At 37.3% G+C, this 19690-nt stretch overlaps 1 protein-coding gene across 1 annotated transcript in view; it reads right to left on the bottom strand.

Moving 5' to 3' along the window:
• TRPM2 (transient receptor potential cation channel subfamily M member 2) overlaps nucleotides 1-19690 on the bottom strand; it is a 43175-nt gene that overhangs the window by 9073 nt on the left and 14412 nt on the right. Inside the window, 15 exon segments of the mRNA XM_039364228.1 lie at nucleotides 1485-1572; nucleotides 2070-2157; nucleotides 2496-2628; nucleotides 6707-6888; nucleotides 7909-8092; nucleotides 9885-10056; nucleotides 10193-10325; nucleotides 10937-11055; nucleotides 12022-12235; nucleotides 13402-13514; nucleotides 15145-15290; nucleotides 16160-16289; nucleotides 16639-16776; nucleotides 17913-18257; nucleotides 19040-19161. Of these exon segments, the coding sequence (XP_039220162.1) occupies nucleotides 1485-1572; nucleotides 2070-2157; nucleotides 2496-2628; nucleotides 6707-6888; nucleotides 7909-8092; nucleotides 9885-10056; nucleotides 10193-10325; nucleotides 10937-11055; nucleotides 12022-12235; nucleotides 13402-13514; nucleotides 15145-15290; nucleotides 16160-16289; nucleotides 16639-16776; nucleotides 17913-18257; nucleotides 19040-19161 (2307 nt within the window).

Below are 19690 nucleotides of genomic sequence, written 5' to 3'. Positions count from 1 at the left end.
GGTTGGGCTGACAAAGAGTGATTGGCCCAAAATCACCCAGCCACTTTTTCATGCCTAAAGCAACACTAGAACTCACAGTCTCCTTTCTAGTCTGATGCCTTAAAGGACTTGCCATAGTAATTCATATTATTATCACCACCAGTTTGGTTTACTGCAATGCTCTCCATTTGGGGCTGCCTCTGAAGATCACTCAGAAATGCAATTGGAGTGAAGCATATAGGTGGCCCACCCAAGTTATCCAATATGAATTTTCTGCTGATATATTTTAATGATTCCCATAAGTGGAAATGAAAGAGATGGGGTTACGAGCAATGTTATTCTCTTGCAGCTCCCATGTTGTGGAACACTTCCCTTTTGAGATTACGTTGTTATTTTCACTGTTGGGCTCAGAAATAAAAATGTACCAGAAGACCTTTGAGGATTCATTTACTGTTTTTATTGTTGTGTTTTTATTGATTGTTATGTTTTTATTCTGTTTTTATATTTCTGTATTATAAACCACCAGGACTCCCTTACCAATCTAGAGCTAAACATAATAAACAATTAAATATTATACAGTCAGACACAAAACAGAAAGAATTTTCAGTATTAAGAACCTTTTTGGCCAAAGAAATATAACACTCTTTTTCCTTCTTCAGTATACTTGTCATACTATTGAAAATTATTTGGGATAAAAAGCAGTTTTCTCACATTTCTACTCAATTCATTTCATATCAGGTTTTAAACCCAACAATAGTAAAAACATTTCTATGCAAGCAATTGATATAAATTCTAACATTCTCATGTTATGAATGTCTTCCCTTAAGCAGTCTTACCTTCTGAGAAAAGCCCATTGCGCAAGACAAATATTGTTTTTCCTCTCTCAAATTTAAAGAATTTAATGTGGTGCATGTAGAAACCTCTTCTCATTTTTTCTAGGGAGTCAGAGGGACAGCAAGTGACCTGAAGTCACCTAATGAGCTTCACAGTTGAGTGAAGACTTGAACCTGAAATTTCTCTCATTGCAGTCCAGTACTTTAATTATATCAGACAGTTTAACAGGCAAAGGTGACTCAGCAGTGCGGTAAGGATCAAGATGGCATAGTGAATATTTATTGCAGAAAGTAATAGAGCAAATAGGGATCTGCAAAATTCTGCCCATGATGCCACTATAGCTGAGGTATATGGCCATTACTACATAATGTGAATCAGTGGTAAGAAAATCTACATTCATCTTTAAACGAGGCCAAGTGAGCAGAACAAAATATAACTTGGAATAGTGAGAATTCTTTGTTTACTTCTTGTGATACATTTATATTCAAATTCTGAAAAATAAAGAAATTATACACCACAGTTCCACTATAAAGGATGTGTGTGCATTATTGGTTCAAACTATAAAGTGGAAAAGAAGGATTATGAAATGAAAAATGATACATACCTGTATACCAAAATACAAATCTAATGCAAAATGGTTCTCAGAAATATGTGCTTGCAGTGACACATACCTAAAACAGGAATATCTTCCTCTGTACCAAACCCACTGTTAGACAATGATTGAACAATCCATTTTAATGCCTTTGCAAACTGGAATGCCTACAGAAGAAGCAATTTATTACACATGTTAATTACTATGTTCGTTAAAAAGTGACTTTCGAGAAAGAAGGTTCAAAGATGTAGCTGTTTAGTGTATCTAGTCCCCAACAAAGAACTCTAAAGTGTTTATAGTGTTGGTTCATGTGGTAATCTTTTTACAAGAGACCATTAAAAATTGGTTATCCCATTGAGACATATGCCTGCTTGTATAACGTAGCTTATTATATAGCTTAATCCACCACTTACCATATTTTCTGACACTGTGAATTTAATGACTAAAAGAAGCTTCAGTGGAATATGGATATTTGCAGAGATGCCTTTACTTCACGCAGTGTTCTCTTTTAAATGCTATAGTATGACTGACATGATACAGCTTTATATGGTTTCCAGTTCTCTGAGAGAGCTATCTTATGTCCAGATGAGTCCATGTTTTGCATAAGTTTTCAATATTCTCCATCTAGGATAAGCTGAGAGAAAGCTTTGGAAGTTAGTCTTACCTGTTCTTCCAAGTGCAACAATCTTTGTTCCAATAGCCTCATCATTTTCCCCTGATCAAGGTTCAGCATTTCTGTTAATTTATCCACTCTGGGGGAAAAATGATTATTATTTCAAGCAATATCAAAGGGAGAGCGATTACACCCTCTAAACATGATGTTTTGTGACATTATCAATTGCCTCAATTCAAATAATTAGGATGCTCTTCCACTAGTGAACACATGCAGATCTCTTCCTACCAATTTGTATTCTGAATCCTAATAGTAGTACTAGGGACAAGTGGGGTTTGGAGTAGTCAGAAGGCCTTAAATGAGGTATGCATTAGCAGAGTTATTCAAACCTTTCACATTCTCATGAATTATATTTCACAATCTTGATCATTAGCTGGCCTGCTATTATTACTACTAAATTGAAAAGACAATCTTCACCTGTCTGTGATGTGCTGGATCTTCTGCTCAGGAATCTGTTCTTGTTGACACTGTTGGAGTTGCAAATAATTTTCCTTCAAGTACATCTCCCAGGACAATAAAGCTGCCTCTTCGTTCTTCTCAAATTTCTTTTCTGCAGGCCAAATGAAATATAACACATAGAGCTCTCATCTCAGACTATTGACAATTACAATAGAGATGGACAATCATGTACAAATGGGGTAGGACTCACATCATGACAGTGTGGCACTTGTTTTGACACTTTGATGAAATTAGATTAGATTTCATTAGATTAAATTATAATAGATCCTGTGGAGACTATTGCTCAGTAATGACCCAACTCAACCACTGGTAACAATGGACTTAAGAAACAAAGAATTGCTGGTGGAATAGCAATTTTTGTTAAAAAAAATTTCCTACCTATCAAAATCAACTTTTATTGCTTTGCTCCTTTCTCTTCACTATCTTACTCTAGAATAGAATAGAATAGAATAGAATAGAATAGAATAGAATAGAATAGAATAGAATAGAATAGAAGCTGGAAGGGACCTTAGAGGTCTTCTAATTCAGCCCCCTGCTCAAGCAGGAGAACCTATACCATCTCAGACAAGTAACTGTCCAGCCTCTTCTTAAATATTTCCAGTGATGGAGCGCCCACGATTTCTGGAGGCAAACTCTTCCACTGGTTAATTGTCCTCACTGTCAGGAAATTTCTCCTTAATTCTAGGTTGCTTCTCTCTTTGATCAGTTTCCAACCATTGTTTCTTGTCCTGCCCACAGTATTTTGCTGATTTATTACCTTAATCAATTTGTCGAAGAATGAAATAAGATTGGTTTGGCATGATCTGTTTTTAACAAACCCGTGCTGGCTACTAGTTATAACTTTGTTTGCTACTAGTTGTTCACAGATCTGTTTTTTCATTATCTTTTCTAGGGTCTTCCCACGTATTGATGTTAAACTGATTGGTCTGTAGTTTCCTGGGTCTGTTTTTTTCCCCTTTCTTAAACATGGGTACCACATCAGCCCTTTTCCAATCTTCAGGTACTTCCCGTGCTCCAGGGTTTTTGAAAGATTTGATGCAATGGTTCTGAGATAATATCTGCCAGCTACTTCAAAACTCTGGGATGTAATCTGTCAGGCCCCGGTGATTTATATTTGTCAAGGTCGGATAGGTTTTACCATTTTCTTGCTTATTTTAATTTTTATTTCTAATTTGTCTTTTGCAGTGGGTTTTTTAGTATTTTGGGCTATAGTTTCTTTTTGTGTGAAGACTGATGCAAAGTATGAGTTAGCAGCTCTGCTTTATCCCTGTTGCCTGTTATTTCCTTGCCATCTTCTCTTTAGTGGACTCTACAGTTTCCTTGACTTTTTTCTTGTTAATATGTTGGAAGAAACTTTTTTATTATTATCCATTATTTCTGTTGCAAGTCTTTGTTCATTCTCAGCTTTTGCTTTCCTGACTTCATCTTTGCATGTTCTGGCTGTCTGCTGATAATCAGCCTTAGTTATGTACCCCTCTTTCCATTTTTTGTATTTGTCCTTTTTGTCTTTCAGTTTGTCAGAGAGATCTTTATGCAGCCATGCTGATTTCTTCTTGAATTTCTTGTTTTTCTTTTTCAGTGGTATTGTGCTGGTCTGGGCTTTTATGATCGCATTTTTTAGAGTTTCCCACGCTTCTTGGGTTGTTTTCCCCTTTAGGATTTTCATCCATGGGATCTTTCCTAGGTTCTCTCTGAGTTTATTAAAGTCAGCTCTTTTGAAGTTTAAGATACTGGTTGGATTGTTTTCTGTTGCTAGTGTTTGTGTTATATTAAATTCCAGTATGACATGGTCACTTTCGCCCAAAGTTCCGGCAACTTCAACTCCCTTTATCACTCCTTATCCATTAGTTAGAATTAAGTCCAATGTGGCTTTACATCTAGTTCCCTCCTCCACCTTTTGGATGACAAAATTGTCAGCTAGATTGGTTAGGAATCTGATCTCCCATTCGTTGCAGAGTTTGTCTCCCAGTTGTTATCTGGATAGTTGAAGTCTCCCTTTACTACTGTATATGAGCAATTGCTCTATATTAAAAAAATAATATCCTTGTATTTCTCTATTAGTTCAGCAGACATACTTATAAGATTTCAAGTATACCTTCAAACTTTCATTGAGATTGATATAATAATGAAACATTTCAAATTCAAAATCAAAAGGATGTTTCAGAATATGGGAGGTACCAAAGATAACACTGGAAGGTGCAAATGTAGTGCAAACTCTTTAAATACATTGATCTTTTTTCTGAAATTTTATACCAACAACCACTAATTGTGGAGAAAGAATTGCAAGAAGGCACTACATGCTCCCAAACACCATTTTGTCTTTGATCCCAAAATGCTGCACAATCCTAAACGCTAGTTTCTTAATGTCTTACAGAATTTATCATTGCATCTTTAATTAGGCAAAACCACAATTCTACAGCAGATTAACCTTGCAAGAATAGTATCAAAAGATTGTATAAGTTATTTTAGCAATATTCACACAATCAATACATTTCTGTGTAAACATTTGTAAAGTACTTGTTTAAGAGGTTTTCCAGAACCACAGACAAGTAAAAATGAATTGATGCGACCATTTGTCACTTCAGCATATGTGCCTTTTTATATTCTTCCCAATTAAATAGTTACTTGTAACTTAATATCTGATAGTTATTCATGAGCGTATAACTTCAGACATCAGCCCAAAATCTTTCCCAAATTGAAAAATGTTCTTGAATCAAACATCTTAATGAATACATATTCTCCTAATATAGAACACAGATAAAATAATACTCTGAATGTTGAATCTCCTTTTAGCAAAATTTCTGCCATTTTCTGTTTACCTAACTAGAAATCAAAGAAGGAATGGATAATTCTAACATATTTCATGTTATGAGCATTCTGGGTTTCCTCTTCCATTGATATATTACAGGAAGCCAAAATCAGAGTCAGGAAAAGAAATATAGGATGCTTTCTATAAAATTAGCTATCAGCTTCTTCTGTTCATAATCCTTTTCATTTGATAGGTTTCTGGCCAAATGATTTCTCTTAGAAAGTTTCTATATTTGATACACTGATATTCTCACCCAAATTAGTCTGCTGACAGTGCTCCCTTTGTCACATAGAATAGACTGACTAATTCCTTGTTCTGTCCATAGTATTATTTGTAAGTTTCACTAAAGATGTCTTCCTTCCTTCCTTCCTTCCTTCCTTCCTCCCACCCTCCCTCCCTCCCTTTTCAACTCTAAAGAGTACTGCTTTAATTATTTTTACTGTAACTGAAATATCCTTATTCATCATGACACTTAGGTTTGTCGTTGCCTTTCTAGAATTAGCTCCTCTTCCATTTTTACACATGCTGTTCCTTTATATCAATGTTTTGATCCTGGGAAAACAAAACTCTATACCTGCTTTGTTCACTGCTTTATAATCAACTGACAGTTCACTAAATGGTTGAGTGGGCATTACCATTGTATACTTTCTTAACTTCACATTAATCCAAGGTTTTTGTTGTTCCTTATTTGTTTGTTTATTTAAGTCTTCATCTTTGCAATGAATAAGAAACTGTCATAAGAATTGAATTTGGAAAAAAGAGAACAGAATAAGATAGGGAGTAAGATGAAAGTTCATATTGTCTCCATGTCTGCTTAACTTTTACCAAACAAATTTATATGTGGCAGGATTTGGAGAAATGGCAGCTGAAACCAAAATCTAAGGTCTTTAACTAAGCAACAACAAATTAAAATATAAAAACATTCCTTTTAACCAAAAGTTATTAAAAAAAATCTATCAGTTCCTTATGAAAATAAAAAGTGAACAATTGCTTGAATATTAAATATTAATGTTCATGTTCATATTTAGTAAATCTGGAGAACTTTGATTCTGTTCTGATAACTTCCATTTGTGTGAAAACAACTACAACAACAAAGAAAAGTACAGAGACAAAAAAAGCCTATAAAATTTTATGAACAGAGGTGCCAATTAGTTAAGTCATAGTGCTGGTGTGCTTTGAGACCTCTAATTGATCCAAAAGCTCTGATGGATTTTTTTTATGCTCCATATTCTAAAGATCACCTCTTTTGATTCTCCTTTTTTCTTTGTTTCTAGTGTTAATGAATTACAAGTTGTCATAAAGTGTTGACAGGCAGAGGCTGCACAATGTTACAGCCTGGCTCAAAATATCAGGGTCTTACTGAGCTGCTTGTGCCGTGCAGGTGGTTTCTGAAGAAACACACATTTGACAAATATCTGCAAGTGATTTAGGAGGATAAAGGGTGGTGGAGCTGGTGGCCTGCCATTATACTCTTCAATCAGGTCATGACGCTGAAATTTCCAGATCTGGTCAGTGTGCTCCTGCACTTGCTGGAATGTGTAACTGGGGAGAAGAAAAGCACATGCATTACTGAGTTTAATCTTCTAAATAACTCATGAAAACACAGAGCATAAAGGGTACTCTCCCATATATCCCACTAACTAGGGGTCAATACAGAAACAACATCTCTATTTAAGGTAGTGGAAGAATGGATATTATAAAACTGTTTATTACTACCTATTAAAGCTGCCTCTCTTTACCAGTGTTGTGAGTCCTCGCCTGCCAAGAGATCCAGCAGCCAAGTCAGATGAATCGGATGAGGGGGAAGGGTTGCTTGGGGTCACATCAGAGTCTGTGGAAGGCTCTGAGGAGCATGAAGATTCAGAGCTAGATGTGACACCATCTACTCACGCTCAGGCAGAGAGACAGCTGGATTAGGGGCCTGAACTGAGCGAAGACGAGGAGAAGCTGGGGCCTGTTCCAGATGCACAGATGTGCAGGGAGGAAAGGCATGCAGGACACCGGAGGGCGGTGAGGCGGCTCTCCAGGAAAAATAAAAGACTCTAAGAAGCCACAGCCTGGCTGGACTATAAAGAGGAGAGGTGTGGGAAGGGCTGGATGCCAAAGGCAACTGTTCATGCTATGGCTTTGTGCTTCTGTCGTTGGATATCTTGCCTCAGAATTCTTGGATATTTATCTAGGTTTGTCAGATTTCTGTGTGTTTGAGTGATTTAAACCTTGAGCATTCCAGCTGAGAACTCAGAGACTGATCTTCTTCGTTTCAACAGCTAAAGGACTGGTTGGAGTTTTGTTCCATAAAAGCTGTGTAAAATAAAAGAGGTTTATCTTATCAAGTCCTGCCTTGTTCCATGCAAAGGGGTTTTCCTCGCAAGTAAGCGGTTGAGCAATATTCACGGAGGCTGGGACAGAACTACCTGCCTCTGAGTCCTGCCTCTGAGCCAAGTATTTTTGGTTCACTTTCTGTTCTATGCTGTTATAATCAATGTGAGGGGCAGACATTTTCATTTTCTTTTCTTATCAGTGCTCCCTAGGCAATACAGAAATCCAGAGTGTGAAACTTACTTGAACATAGCAATGAGCAGGTTGAGAAGGAGAATGTTGGTGAAGAGTAGGTAAAGGCAAAGTAAAATTACTGTCAGCCACTCTGGAAAAATGGGCTTCTTGTTGGCTTCACTGCTCTCAGGACATTTGGGCTTATATGGATCAGTCCCATTTGGACTGCACTGATCAAAGTTGAAATTCACTCCTGTTAGAAAACACAGTAAACCCAACAAGTGCTGGCTGTTACAACAATAAGAGGAAGGTCATCTAATTCCCTGATGCACAATAAGTAACATACTGCATTGCCATATAAACAACAAATATCTATCATTATAAAGGCTTTAAAAATCTTTTTTGGAAAGGCCTGGGATGAATGACTCAACCCTCTATGATTTGATTTTTAAAAGGTAGTGCTAAAAAGGACAGATGATTCAGATGTGCACACACTATGAACAGTTATTAAGATGTGCTGCCATTGAAATGCTGCCAGGGACAGGTCACAACTTCTCTGAGAACCTTGTGGTTATTTGGCTTCCTATTTATAGCCAGAGTCTAAAATATGAGCCCAGGAACACAGCAATGTAATTGTTTTGGGATTAAGAATAGAGTATCACGAGGCACATACTTCATATGTTATTTAAGTAGACCAGAACTGGATTAAAAGAGACAGTTTCATTTGGTTAAACTTTTCTCATATAAAGACAAGCTAAATGGCATTGTTGCTATTTATGATGCAGCTTTATCAGGTATGGTATCATCTTTCACAATTATCTATCCTGTTGGCCATTTATTCATAGTTTTATTGATTTTTATACACTATGAAATGTAATAATAATAATAATAGTAGTAGTAGTAATAGTAGTAGTAGTAAAGTTGGAAGGTACCTTGGAGGTCATCTAGTCCAACCCCCTGCTCAGGCAGGAAACCCTATACCATTTCGGACAAATGGCTGTCCAGTGTTGGAGCATTCATCGTTTCTGGAGGCAGGTTGCTCCACTGATTAATTGTTCTCACTGTCAGGAAGTTTCTCCTTAGTTCTAGGTTGCTTTTCTCCTTGATTAGTTTCCATTCGTTGCTTCTTGTCCTGCCTTCAGGCGCTTTGGAAAATGACTTGATTCCCTCTTCTTTGTGGCAGCTCCTGAGATATTGGAACACTGCTATCATGTCCCCCCTCGTCCTTCTGTTCATTAAATTAGACATACCTAATTCCAGCAGCCGTTCCTTATATGCTTTAGCCTCCAGTTCCCTAATCATCTTTGTTGCTCTTCTCTGTACTCTTTCTAGAGTCTCAACATCTTTTTTACATTGTGGTGACCAAAACTGGATGCAGTATTCCAAGTATGGCTTTACCAAGGCATTGTAAAGTGGTATTAACACTTCACATGATCTTGATTCTATCCCTCTGTTAATGCAGCCTAGCACTGTGTTGGCCTTTTTGGCAGCTGCAGAACACTGCTGGCTCATATTTAGGTGATTGTCCACTAGGACTCCGAGGTCCCGCTCACAGTTACTACTATTGAGCAAGGTACCCCCAATACTATACCTGTGCATTTGGTTTTTCTTGCCTAAATGTAGAACCTTGCTTTTTTCACCATTGAATTTCATTTTGTTAGATAGTGCCCAGTGTTCAAGTCTGTCCAGATCCTTCTGTATCTTAAGCCTGTCTTCTGGAGTGTTGGCTATTCCTGCCAGCTTGGTGTCCTCTGCAAATTTGGTAAGTTCCCCATCTATCCCCTCGTCCAAATCGTTGATGAAGATGTTAAAGAGCACTGAGCCCAGAATAGAGCTGGGGCACCCCACTACACACTTCCCTCCATGTAGATGCGGTTCCATTGAGGACCATACGCTGATTACGGCCGGTCAGCCAGCTACGGATTTGTACAGACAGTTGTCAGAGAAGGTCATAAGATGTTTAGTGATGAATAGTTTGTCACTAACACAGTTGAACAAACTGACGCTTGCTAATCCAGAGTATAAAATAATTCTGTACTACATACCATCAACATAGGAAGGGATCTGTCCAAATAATGTCAAGTACGAATGGTAAAAAACACCTCGGAAGATCCAGTCTACCCGTTTCTCATTGTGGATTAGGATAGCTTGTTTGGCTACTCCAAAGGATACAATCCAAACAGCCAAGAGGAAGAGGAAAAAAAAGATATCCTTCATCTGTAAACCCACCAAACAAAACAGAAAGAACAATCACTTAAAATTTCTTTGGTTCAGGCATCCTCATCATAAAAGTGAATTATGAAAAATTACTATTAACTTTCCATGGTGTTTACCAATAGAAACTACAACTTACCATTCTCTTCACTATAATAATCTTGGGACCAAGAGTTTTACTGATTGTGAATATGTGCAATAGACGCAGGCAGAAAATAATGAAAGCTAAGGATAGTACAATTCTTCCAGAGTACAAAGTTGCTGGGAACCATCTTAGAGCAAAGGATAGAAACAAAAATACATATTAATTGTATTACCAATGTAACATTGGGCCACAATTCCCAAAGATTGCTGGCCTTAATTATAAGGAAGTATTCGTTGCCAAAAGATTCAGAAATCTGAACTAATATTTTTCTTAAGGCAAACAATCATTCACACAAGAGGATTATGCATACATTCCCTCTACAGCAATATTTCATGGCATGCTTAGCATATTAACCAAAATACAAAAAAGACTCAGAGAAATTGTGGATTAACAGGATAGTAATCTCTGTATAGGAAAAGACTAGCCAGAAAGGCTATATATTCAGGACAATTCTCTGTCCAACTGATCAAAGAGCTGACAAAGGGGAATTGCATATCAATGAAGCTTCCTCATATGTAGAGTTAAAAGGCAAGGATTTGAATTCTAAGGCATATGTTGAGAGAATGTGATATAAACCTAAGTCTGATCTTAGGGCATTTGAATTTGGGTGAAAATTATTTGCATTTTTATTACTTTTTCTTTTATATGTGATATCAAGTAGATTTTTTAAAGATAGTGATTAGCATAACAAAACAATCCTCCCACCCTCCACCAGGATAACCATACACAGAGACTTACCTACAGACCAACCCAACTATAAAGATCAGAATGGCACAGGCATCCAGTTTATTCCAGAAATCACTGAAATATAAAGAAGCCATTTTGATCAAGCCAAACCCATCAGGATCACAAAAAAGCTGAAAAAGAAGAAAGGAAGAAAAGAAGAAAGGAAGAAAAGAAGAAAGAAAGAAAGAAAGAAAGAAAGAAAGAAAGAAAGAAAGAAAGAAAGAAAGAAGAAAGAAAGAGAAAGGAAGGAAGAAAGGAAGGAGGGAGGGAGGGAAGGAAGGAAGGAAGAAAGAAAAAAAGAAAGAAAGAAAAGATTTACCATGGATGGTCAAACATTATGATCCTACTAATAATCTATAGTATATTGAAAAGAAAATAAGATGGAGTGCTCCCTCTTCTCCCATCCCATGTACTCTTCTAAAAAAGATTTCTGAAGTTGTTCAATCAGTTTTTATTACACTGAAACTAGCCCAGGGGTTAATTTGATTTTGAATTAGGATATTGAATGCAATGTCCTTAAATGTTACCTAGGTTTGTTCAGTTTACACAGAAAAATTTCCTACTATATAGAGCAATCAATAACCTCTCAAAATGATATATACAGGCTACTTTTCATTAAGATCTCAGGGATGAGAGATACAAATACTATATTATGTCATATTCCCATGTATGGGCATTTTACACGAGTTCTCTATTTTTACACGCTGCATGTCCTCTGAAGTATTTTCAATTATATTGACCACCAAGAAGCACCACATTACTGGTTTCAACCTCACTGGAAATTGTCAGACATGATTAGCCTTATATTGTTCTATGGAGTTCACAGTCTCCACTTCGGCAGAACTAGTAGCTAATTTTTTGTTGCCCAGGCCCAGAATGGACTTCTGGAAGTGGCATCCACACAGAAAACTGGTTGTTCACATATTTAAATCCCACCACTGGGGAACCCCAATGTGTAACATCTGACTACTATATCTGACAATTCCCAATAAGGATGGAAATGGTGATGCAATGTCTCCTAGTGGTCAATGACGCTGAACAATCAAGTAACAGTCTGAAACTGAAGAGTGATGTTGTACTGATTTGTGCTACAATACCTGTCGGGCCTCTTCACACACTCAGGAGAAAAGCCAGAAATAGATGACATATTCTGGCCAGGATGGAGTTGACTGGAAATCTGTCATCAACACAAAAGCAAATAGGCAGAGAAAACTGAAGTAGGAAAGGATGTTGAAGTGGAAGATGACCACAGGAGCAGTGAAGAAAGCTCGGAAGCGGTTCAAACCAGGCGTTGGCTGGATCCTTTTTTTCCTGTGAAAGGAAAGAATAGCAGATTGACCTGGATATACTTATAGCAAGAGTTCATACCTCTTCCACATATCACCATTTCTACTCTATGATTATGACTACATGGGTAGTCTTATACTTTGTCAATGATCTTATTTTTCTTTTCATCAAACAAAGCCCCTCCCTGCCAAGATTCACCTTGGATAATTGCTGAGAACACTTATATCCAGCTTTAAAAATTATGCCAACTTTATAATAGCAAAAATACCCCATATCTTATGCATAATTAAAAAGCATTTCTTAACATGGGTGCTACATCTAGACATAGCAAAAATATATGCTTTTATTGGCTATTGAACCGAATTTGATTCTGTGTTTTATTGGTTTCAAGTTGGACATAAATTTGTATACTGCTGGATCATTTTACTAGAAAATTGGAAATACTAGTCTACATGTTCTACATATTGTATAGATTTCAATAATTTAGAAAATGAAGAAGCTGACTCTCTTATGAAAGACACTGTGGAAAAACATAACTGAAGCTGATAATAATATGGCTAATCTAATAGTTAAGATGTGTTTTACTCGCATCTAGTACAGCTCTGGGCATTTTACAGCCCCTGGGCCACATCTGGCCCACTGGCTATCCCTGCTGCTCACATGAGATCAATTGGAAATGTAAATGTGTGGGTGGGAGAAGAAGAGTCAGGTCCGGCTCTGTGTAGTCACTATGTGGTCCTTCAATCAACTGGTGGTCGTGGGAGGGCAAGGAGAGAAAGTGCTTTTCTGCATCCATGCAGTAATCTCTTGCCTGGCGCAGCCCGAGAAGGCAGTGGAGGCAGTCATTGCATGAGGGGACCTGGGCTCAGCCACCCACTGCTGCCTCGGACAAAGTTTGACATTAGGGACGAGTGGGCAAAGCACAAAGCCCTCTACAACAAACCCAGTTCCTTATTATGGCCCTTGAGAAAATTACCCCTCATCAAGTATAAATGTGATAAATAAATATTAGATAGCATATAAGTTAATCAGCTTTTTAGAGAAGAGTAGGTTAATTAGTGGATTGCTGACATCTGAATTTTGCCCTAGTGGTATTTTATCTTGCACAGTAGGGAGGTGAGATGAAGTTACAAAGTCCTATAAATCTCCCTGTTCCACCATAAAACAGTACAGTCAAGTTCTGCAAGTACCTGAAAGTTATGATGCCTGTATAGAGAAGAGGGAAGAACAGCATGCACAGGATGACCTGACATATCCCATTATCAACACTCAGTTTTCCCCACCAAACTCTGGTTAGGAAGGCCTGAAAAGAGAAGTGACATTTTGAGAGTTAGATATCCTGGATAAGGGAATCAGTTTGCAGAGAAGAATGAGATTGAACTCACCAAAGGTCTTAGGCCAAAAAAATGAGACTAAGTAATGGATAGATAATTATACAATACACATTGGCCATGTCCTAGCACAGGGGTAGGCAACTTTGGCTCTTTTATGACTCGTGGACTTCAACTCCCAGAATTCCTGAGCCAGCATGGCTAGCTCAGGAATTTTGGGAGTTGAAGTCCACAAGTCATAAAAGAGCCAAGGTTGCCTACCCCTATCCTAGTAGGACAGAAGAGGTCACCATATGTGTATCCCAGCAAGATACAAATTGCTGACTGGAGTAAGGGATCTCACCAAACTGCAACAGAACTAGGAAAATATAATCCAGGCATGATGGGTTACTATGTGACAGCTTGACTCCATGTTTCTCACTAGAAACATATGCTTCCAAAATAGCATTGTTTTCTTGTGTAAAGATTGCATTTCAGTTTTTTTCCAAAATTTTAAGGTTTTTTTTTTCAGATTTTTTTTCCTGGATGTCTTTTTTAAAGGGCTACTTCTTAGAAATGTGGTTGATTGTGTCAAAAATGTAATCTAGGTCTGTTTAGTGTGAAATTAGTCATGTTGTCATCTGGCTTAGAAATACTGCTTATGAAACAGTGATGCCATTATATAACATTCCCCTATCCCCACTTCAACTTCAATTGCCTGCTCAACAATTCTGCATCATTATTTGTTTTCAAATGCCATTTCACTGGAACAGAGTTTATGTACTGTAGTGCAAAGCGCGGAACATTTGTGTCATGAAGCTACAGAAGCAAATAACATAGGCACTTACATAGTTGTGGAAAGAAAGCATCTTTTGGTGAGAATTCTATTTAAGATATTCATTTTTCTGTATCCTTGGGGGTTTAGCCACAATATGGTGTGTGAGTGTGTGTCTGTATAGACACTGCTGTCTAGGAGAGGTGGTTCCTCCAGCACAGTGTTTCTCAACTTGGAAGATAGGTGGACTTCAATTTCCAGAACTCCCCAGCCAGCTGTCTGTGAATTTTGGAAGTTAAAGTTCACTTCCACTATCCAGGTTTAGAAACACTACAGTAGTAAATTGAAAAGGAAATAGTGGGTGATGTTGGTTCAGCAATGCAATCATTTCTTAGTAAAAGTTATACATGCAGAGGCTACATAGTGTGCAACTGGCAGTAAATACGGCTGGTAAGGGTTACTTCGATCCACCTTTTAAAAAATTAACTAGGAATCTGATTTTTTATCCATTTTATCCTTTTAAAATCCATTATTCTGCATTCTGGAATAATAGAGAAAAGGTTTTGACCTTCTGCGTAACCTATTTTCAAAAAAGCACAATCATATCCTCCCACAGTCTTAAGCATAAGTATTTCCACTTTTTTCATATTATATAGCTTGTAGTCATCTGATTATCTTTGTTTTTTTTAAAAAAAGCTACTTCTGTTCATCTGAATTCTTCTCAATGTGTTGTATTTAATACAACAGATCCACATTATATACAACTGTTTGCTTCTCTTACTATAGAATCAAAACAAGAGTATTGTATTCTTTGTTGCCTGAAGAGATCATAAGAAAGTAAGTCACACCTGAACACCCCCATGAGAAACAAACGTCATATTTTTGCCTTCCAGAGCTAACTGAAGGCATGTGGTTTTCCCCCAGGCATCAGAGACCCGGATCAGGAGATTCTGGGCTTTTTCTTCATCCTTCCGATAACATTCTGTGAAGACACCTAGGAAAACAAGCAAGATGAGAAACAGTTACAACTCCTACCATATTCCTGCCTCATTTTTTTCTTTGGAATGCAGAGGCATTTTAGCTTCAAAAGCCTATGAGGTAGCTTATATTGAAAGATAACAAAGTTCCCTGGGCCCACATAACTGATTTTTATTGATAAGGCTTAGAGAAGTAGAAAGGTATCAGTTATACTCTGATGGCAATCTCATCATGAAAGATAATTTCATGATCTTTGTTCTATTAATTAAAGAACAACCATAATTCATATATCAGTAACATTAATTTTCTTCAGCAGAAGCATCATTATTAAAACAAGTGCTGTATTTAAAAAAGAACTTCAACTTATTAGCCTGTCTGATAACCCAAACAATATTACTGCAGTCCTTGATGCTCTCTGAGCTTGGCTGCTTTCTTGCAGACCTTTCATTGCCCAACTAGGTAACATCATCAGTAAGAAGTAAGAAGTTTGCTCTCAGTTTATATTCTGGATGCTTGCCCTGTCAGTGGTGGGATTTGTCTTGGTGGTTTCATCCTTAATTAGCTGTTATTTACTGTTTGATTGTTTGTTTTAATTGATAGTTCCTTGATTGGGTATTGTTTACTGCTTGAAGTTTCAGCAAACAAAATAGGGAAATGCTATGATGTTAGTTCAGTACTGAAATACTCCAGGGCAATGGTTCTATCTGGAACCAAAGTAGCTGCTGTTCACATGAATGGAGCTAGAGTAGCACTTATTACAGTTTCTTGGCTTGAAGCTGAAAGAGTTGTGTATGACAGCTGCCCCAAGTAAAACTGTAAGGAATTGAATAAAGCATGGTTGAATACTGTGATAACAATACCGCTACAAAACCAACCTAGACTCACCTATAGCTCGGTGCTCATACTTGTCTGCCAGGGTTAGCATTTCCTCACTACTGTCAGTGTCGTTTTCCTCCTTAGATAATTCCTTCAGCATATTGCTGCAGGCCAATGCTGCTGCAATGCAATCTCGATTCTGAAGCAATAGGACAAGTCAGCAGGAAAACAGTATTTCTGGCTTCAAGTAGACTGTGTTAATTTTGAGAGTCTGTTTGGGAAGGGAGAATGCACATTCCCAGATTGCAGGGAATCTTGCTATTCTCCTTCTCATTGCTGGCTATGGCCCATTCCCCCTGAAATGGTAAATCTGTGTCTAAACTATATCTCTTCTAATTGCAAGTTACATTTATGTAACAGATATATCACAGATTTACCAGACCTAAGCTACATTTACCAGACCTAACCTGCATTTTCAGTATTATTACAAAGACAAATGAGTTGGATTCAGCCCTGTGTAGAGATGGTTTGAAAATAAAAAATTTTACCTGAGCCCAAAATATATCAGCCAACTCCTTGCGGTTTTGAACAATTGCCCATATAAGTAAATCCCTCACAGGATCCATGCTGAATGGTGCCTGGGCAGCAGAACACTTATAGAGTGCTTGAAGATGTACTCCTTGCACCTATGGGAAAAGAAATACCATCTTTAAGGAAATAACATCTCCTTGCACCTACAGGAAAAAAATAGCATCATCAGAAACACAATCAATGTCAGGCAACAGAGCAAAAGACTTACATGGAAAAAAGCACCCGTAATAATAAAAGGGCAGGACTGAGGCAGCAGCTCGGGATTATTTTGGAAAAAAGAAATGAGTCCCAAAACAGCATGACTGAGTTAGCACAATAGGAATATCTCAAAAGCTTTTTGCTCTGCCCCCTCTTGCAAAAAAAAAAAAAAAAGTTAACTACACTCTAATATTCTCTAACACACTATTTAAAGACATTATTTCCTATGAAATTCCACTGCCCTTTCTGCTATTTTCAAAATCTGTTGGATTTCAATTTCCATAGCTCCCAAACAGAATAACCATGATATCTCAAACAACCTATTGGGGAAAGGTTAGTGTTCATAATTGTGTCCATCAGATATTCATCATATTCATCAGATATTTTATCCATCAGATAGAGAAATAAATTATTTGTTTCCAAGAATAGTCTTCAAGCTGATCTCTCAAATTTTTAAAAAACCATTATTTGCCTTGTGCTACAAAACATGGAGAAAAATGTAAATCTATCCCTCACTATACCTAAGTCTTCCAAAGATATTTCACAATGATCAGAAAGTTGTAATAAAAGGTTTTTAGCATAATACATTTTATGCTTTCAGTCTTGGAATAAATCAGGGGGTAGATGGGGTACATCTGAATATGCCAAGTGAGTATAGCAAGTGCTGCAAAATGCTCCAGCAGTTAGACTACTCAACCCCATTCCCCTTTCCTTCACTTTTTTATTCTGCAGTAATTTAATAGAAATACAGACACTCTTCACTTTTGGTTAGGGATTTCCATTATTTTTACATCTTTTTTTCTATTTCTTTTCACTTCCTTTTTCTACACTTTTTTAAAATCCTGTCTTTCTTTGCTTTGCTTCTTTCACTCTTTATTGGCTTGTGTTAGTTTTTATGTTCTTTATAAAACTTCTAATAAAAATATTAAGAAAATGGAAGCAGAGTGATAGAAGAATGAACTCTACAGTTCTATATTGAAATATAAGAGTCATGGAAGGTTTAAGGGGTTGTTAGCATAAAAATGCACGATACCTTGTTCTGGGGCAATACAATAGGGAGATGGTGTTTCTCACTGTTGTTCAGCTTTGGGTACAGCTGATGTGTGAAATCTCCCAGCAGTTCCCTCAGCACCTGGGATACATGATGCAGCTGGATCCTTGGCATTTTGGAGATGGCGGCATGCTCCTTCTCTTCTAGCAACACTTTCTGCAGCTTCCCATGAAAGACACTGGAGGTTGCCATGTTTTCATAGAGGTAGATTAAAGTATCCCAGGTAACAAATTCCTTCAACTGTATACCTTGCTCCAAAAACAGCTTCACAAACTCTGGCTTGTTTGCTATAAGGGCAGCTGCCATCATTGGATGTAGATCAAAAGGCTGTTAAGCCAGGAAAACAACCAGAATGAGACAGTATTGACACAAATGAAATTGTCCTCCCCACGATAGGGAGAATCTTTGATGTACAAACATAAAGGATAAGACAACAATTAAGGACAATTTCTATAGCATCAGCAACTGTGTCCTAATAAATAACTAATTATAGACAATTACACAGTGCATATTACATAAGTACTAAGTGTGCATTACGTTAGTACTAAAACTGGAAAATAAATGTTCAGTAAATAATTTGGTAAATTAGTGATATAAAGAAATTGTATTTGTATATGATGCTAAACTAAGAGTGATTTTCCTATGGCTTGTTTAAAAAAATTATAATCAGTTTTGCCAATGAGCAAAACTGATTCTAAGTTGCTGCATCAATTTCTGATTTGTTTCTTCCTGAAAGTATCTAGAAGAGATGGAAAAAATAATAAGCCAGAATTGTGGGTTCAGATAGAACAAACCATGATATTATAAATCAGAATTCATTGACCAGAAGCAAGCCAAAATTTTAAATTAGGGTTGTTTCTTGTGATGGATTCTTCTATCCCCAAACAAATTATATTATAGCTTAGTATTATACCTTTGGCCATCAAGATTATATAACACAGATCATGTTTTGAGAAATAAAGATGCATAGAGTGATTGCATTGCAAGCTCTTGCCTTCCCAAAAGACAAGTTTGCTGTCAAACCAAGCTTGGTAATCTAATCTCATCTTGTAATTACACAGGTAGCAGAGGACATGCTCACTATTAGCATATCACCTAAGTCTCCCTACCTTCCATTCATGATCTTCGGTGAAAATCTCACTCCTGGCAATATCCACTCTGTTCCATGCCACCGCAAGCTTCAGCTGGTAGTCCCAGTTTTCATGGCCAAAGTGATCATGGCACCGGGAAGCTACAACAGATGAAGATACATGAAAAGATTTGAAACTGGGCTGTTACACTGTGTTGTTTATTGGATTATGGCCAGACTCCATAAAACAAGGCATGTTCTCCTTCTTCCAAGCAGATTTCTTTATTGTTCCACTCCTACAGCCATATACTTGCCACACTAAACTACCAACCATGTAAAGCATATATTCTGAGAACTATTAAGGAGGACATATCTTCACCTTGTTTGTCTTATACAAACTATCCAAACTGAATTGTCTCTTGCTCCTCTGGAATGCATTCCCTCTCTCCTGGGAATGCAGACCACATTCCATCACTTCTATTTACATAATTCCAGAATCCAGCAAGAAACTTTAGGAAAATACAAATATTTGTCTTGTGATGTAGATATGTTCCAGGATCAGGATTCTGCTCCCAGGCAATGGTTCTGGGAATTCATCTCATATGTACAATATTACTATTCAGAGGTTTGTTGCAGAGTAAGACATTCTACCTTAAGTGTACATATAAAGGCTGTGATGATCTATACAATC

The sequence above is a fragment of the Crotalus tigris genome, unplaced genomic scaffold, assembly GCF_016545835.1.
Source record: "Crotalus tigris isolate CLP2741 ecotype Arizona unplaced genomic scaffold, ASM1654583v1 scf7180000017591.2836849, whole genome shotgun sequence".
Taxonomy (NCBI): Eukaryota; Metazoa; Chordata; class Lepidosauria; order Squamata; family Viperidae; genus Crotalus; species Crotalus tigris.
Note: the sequence above shows the minus strand (reverse complement) of the source record. Positions and strands in the feature narration are given on the sequence as shown.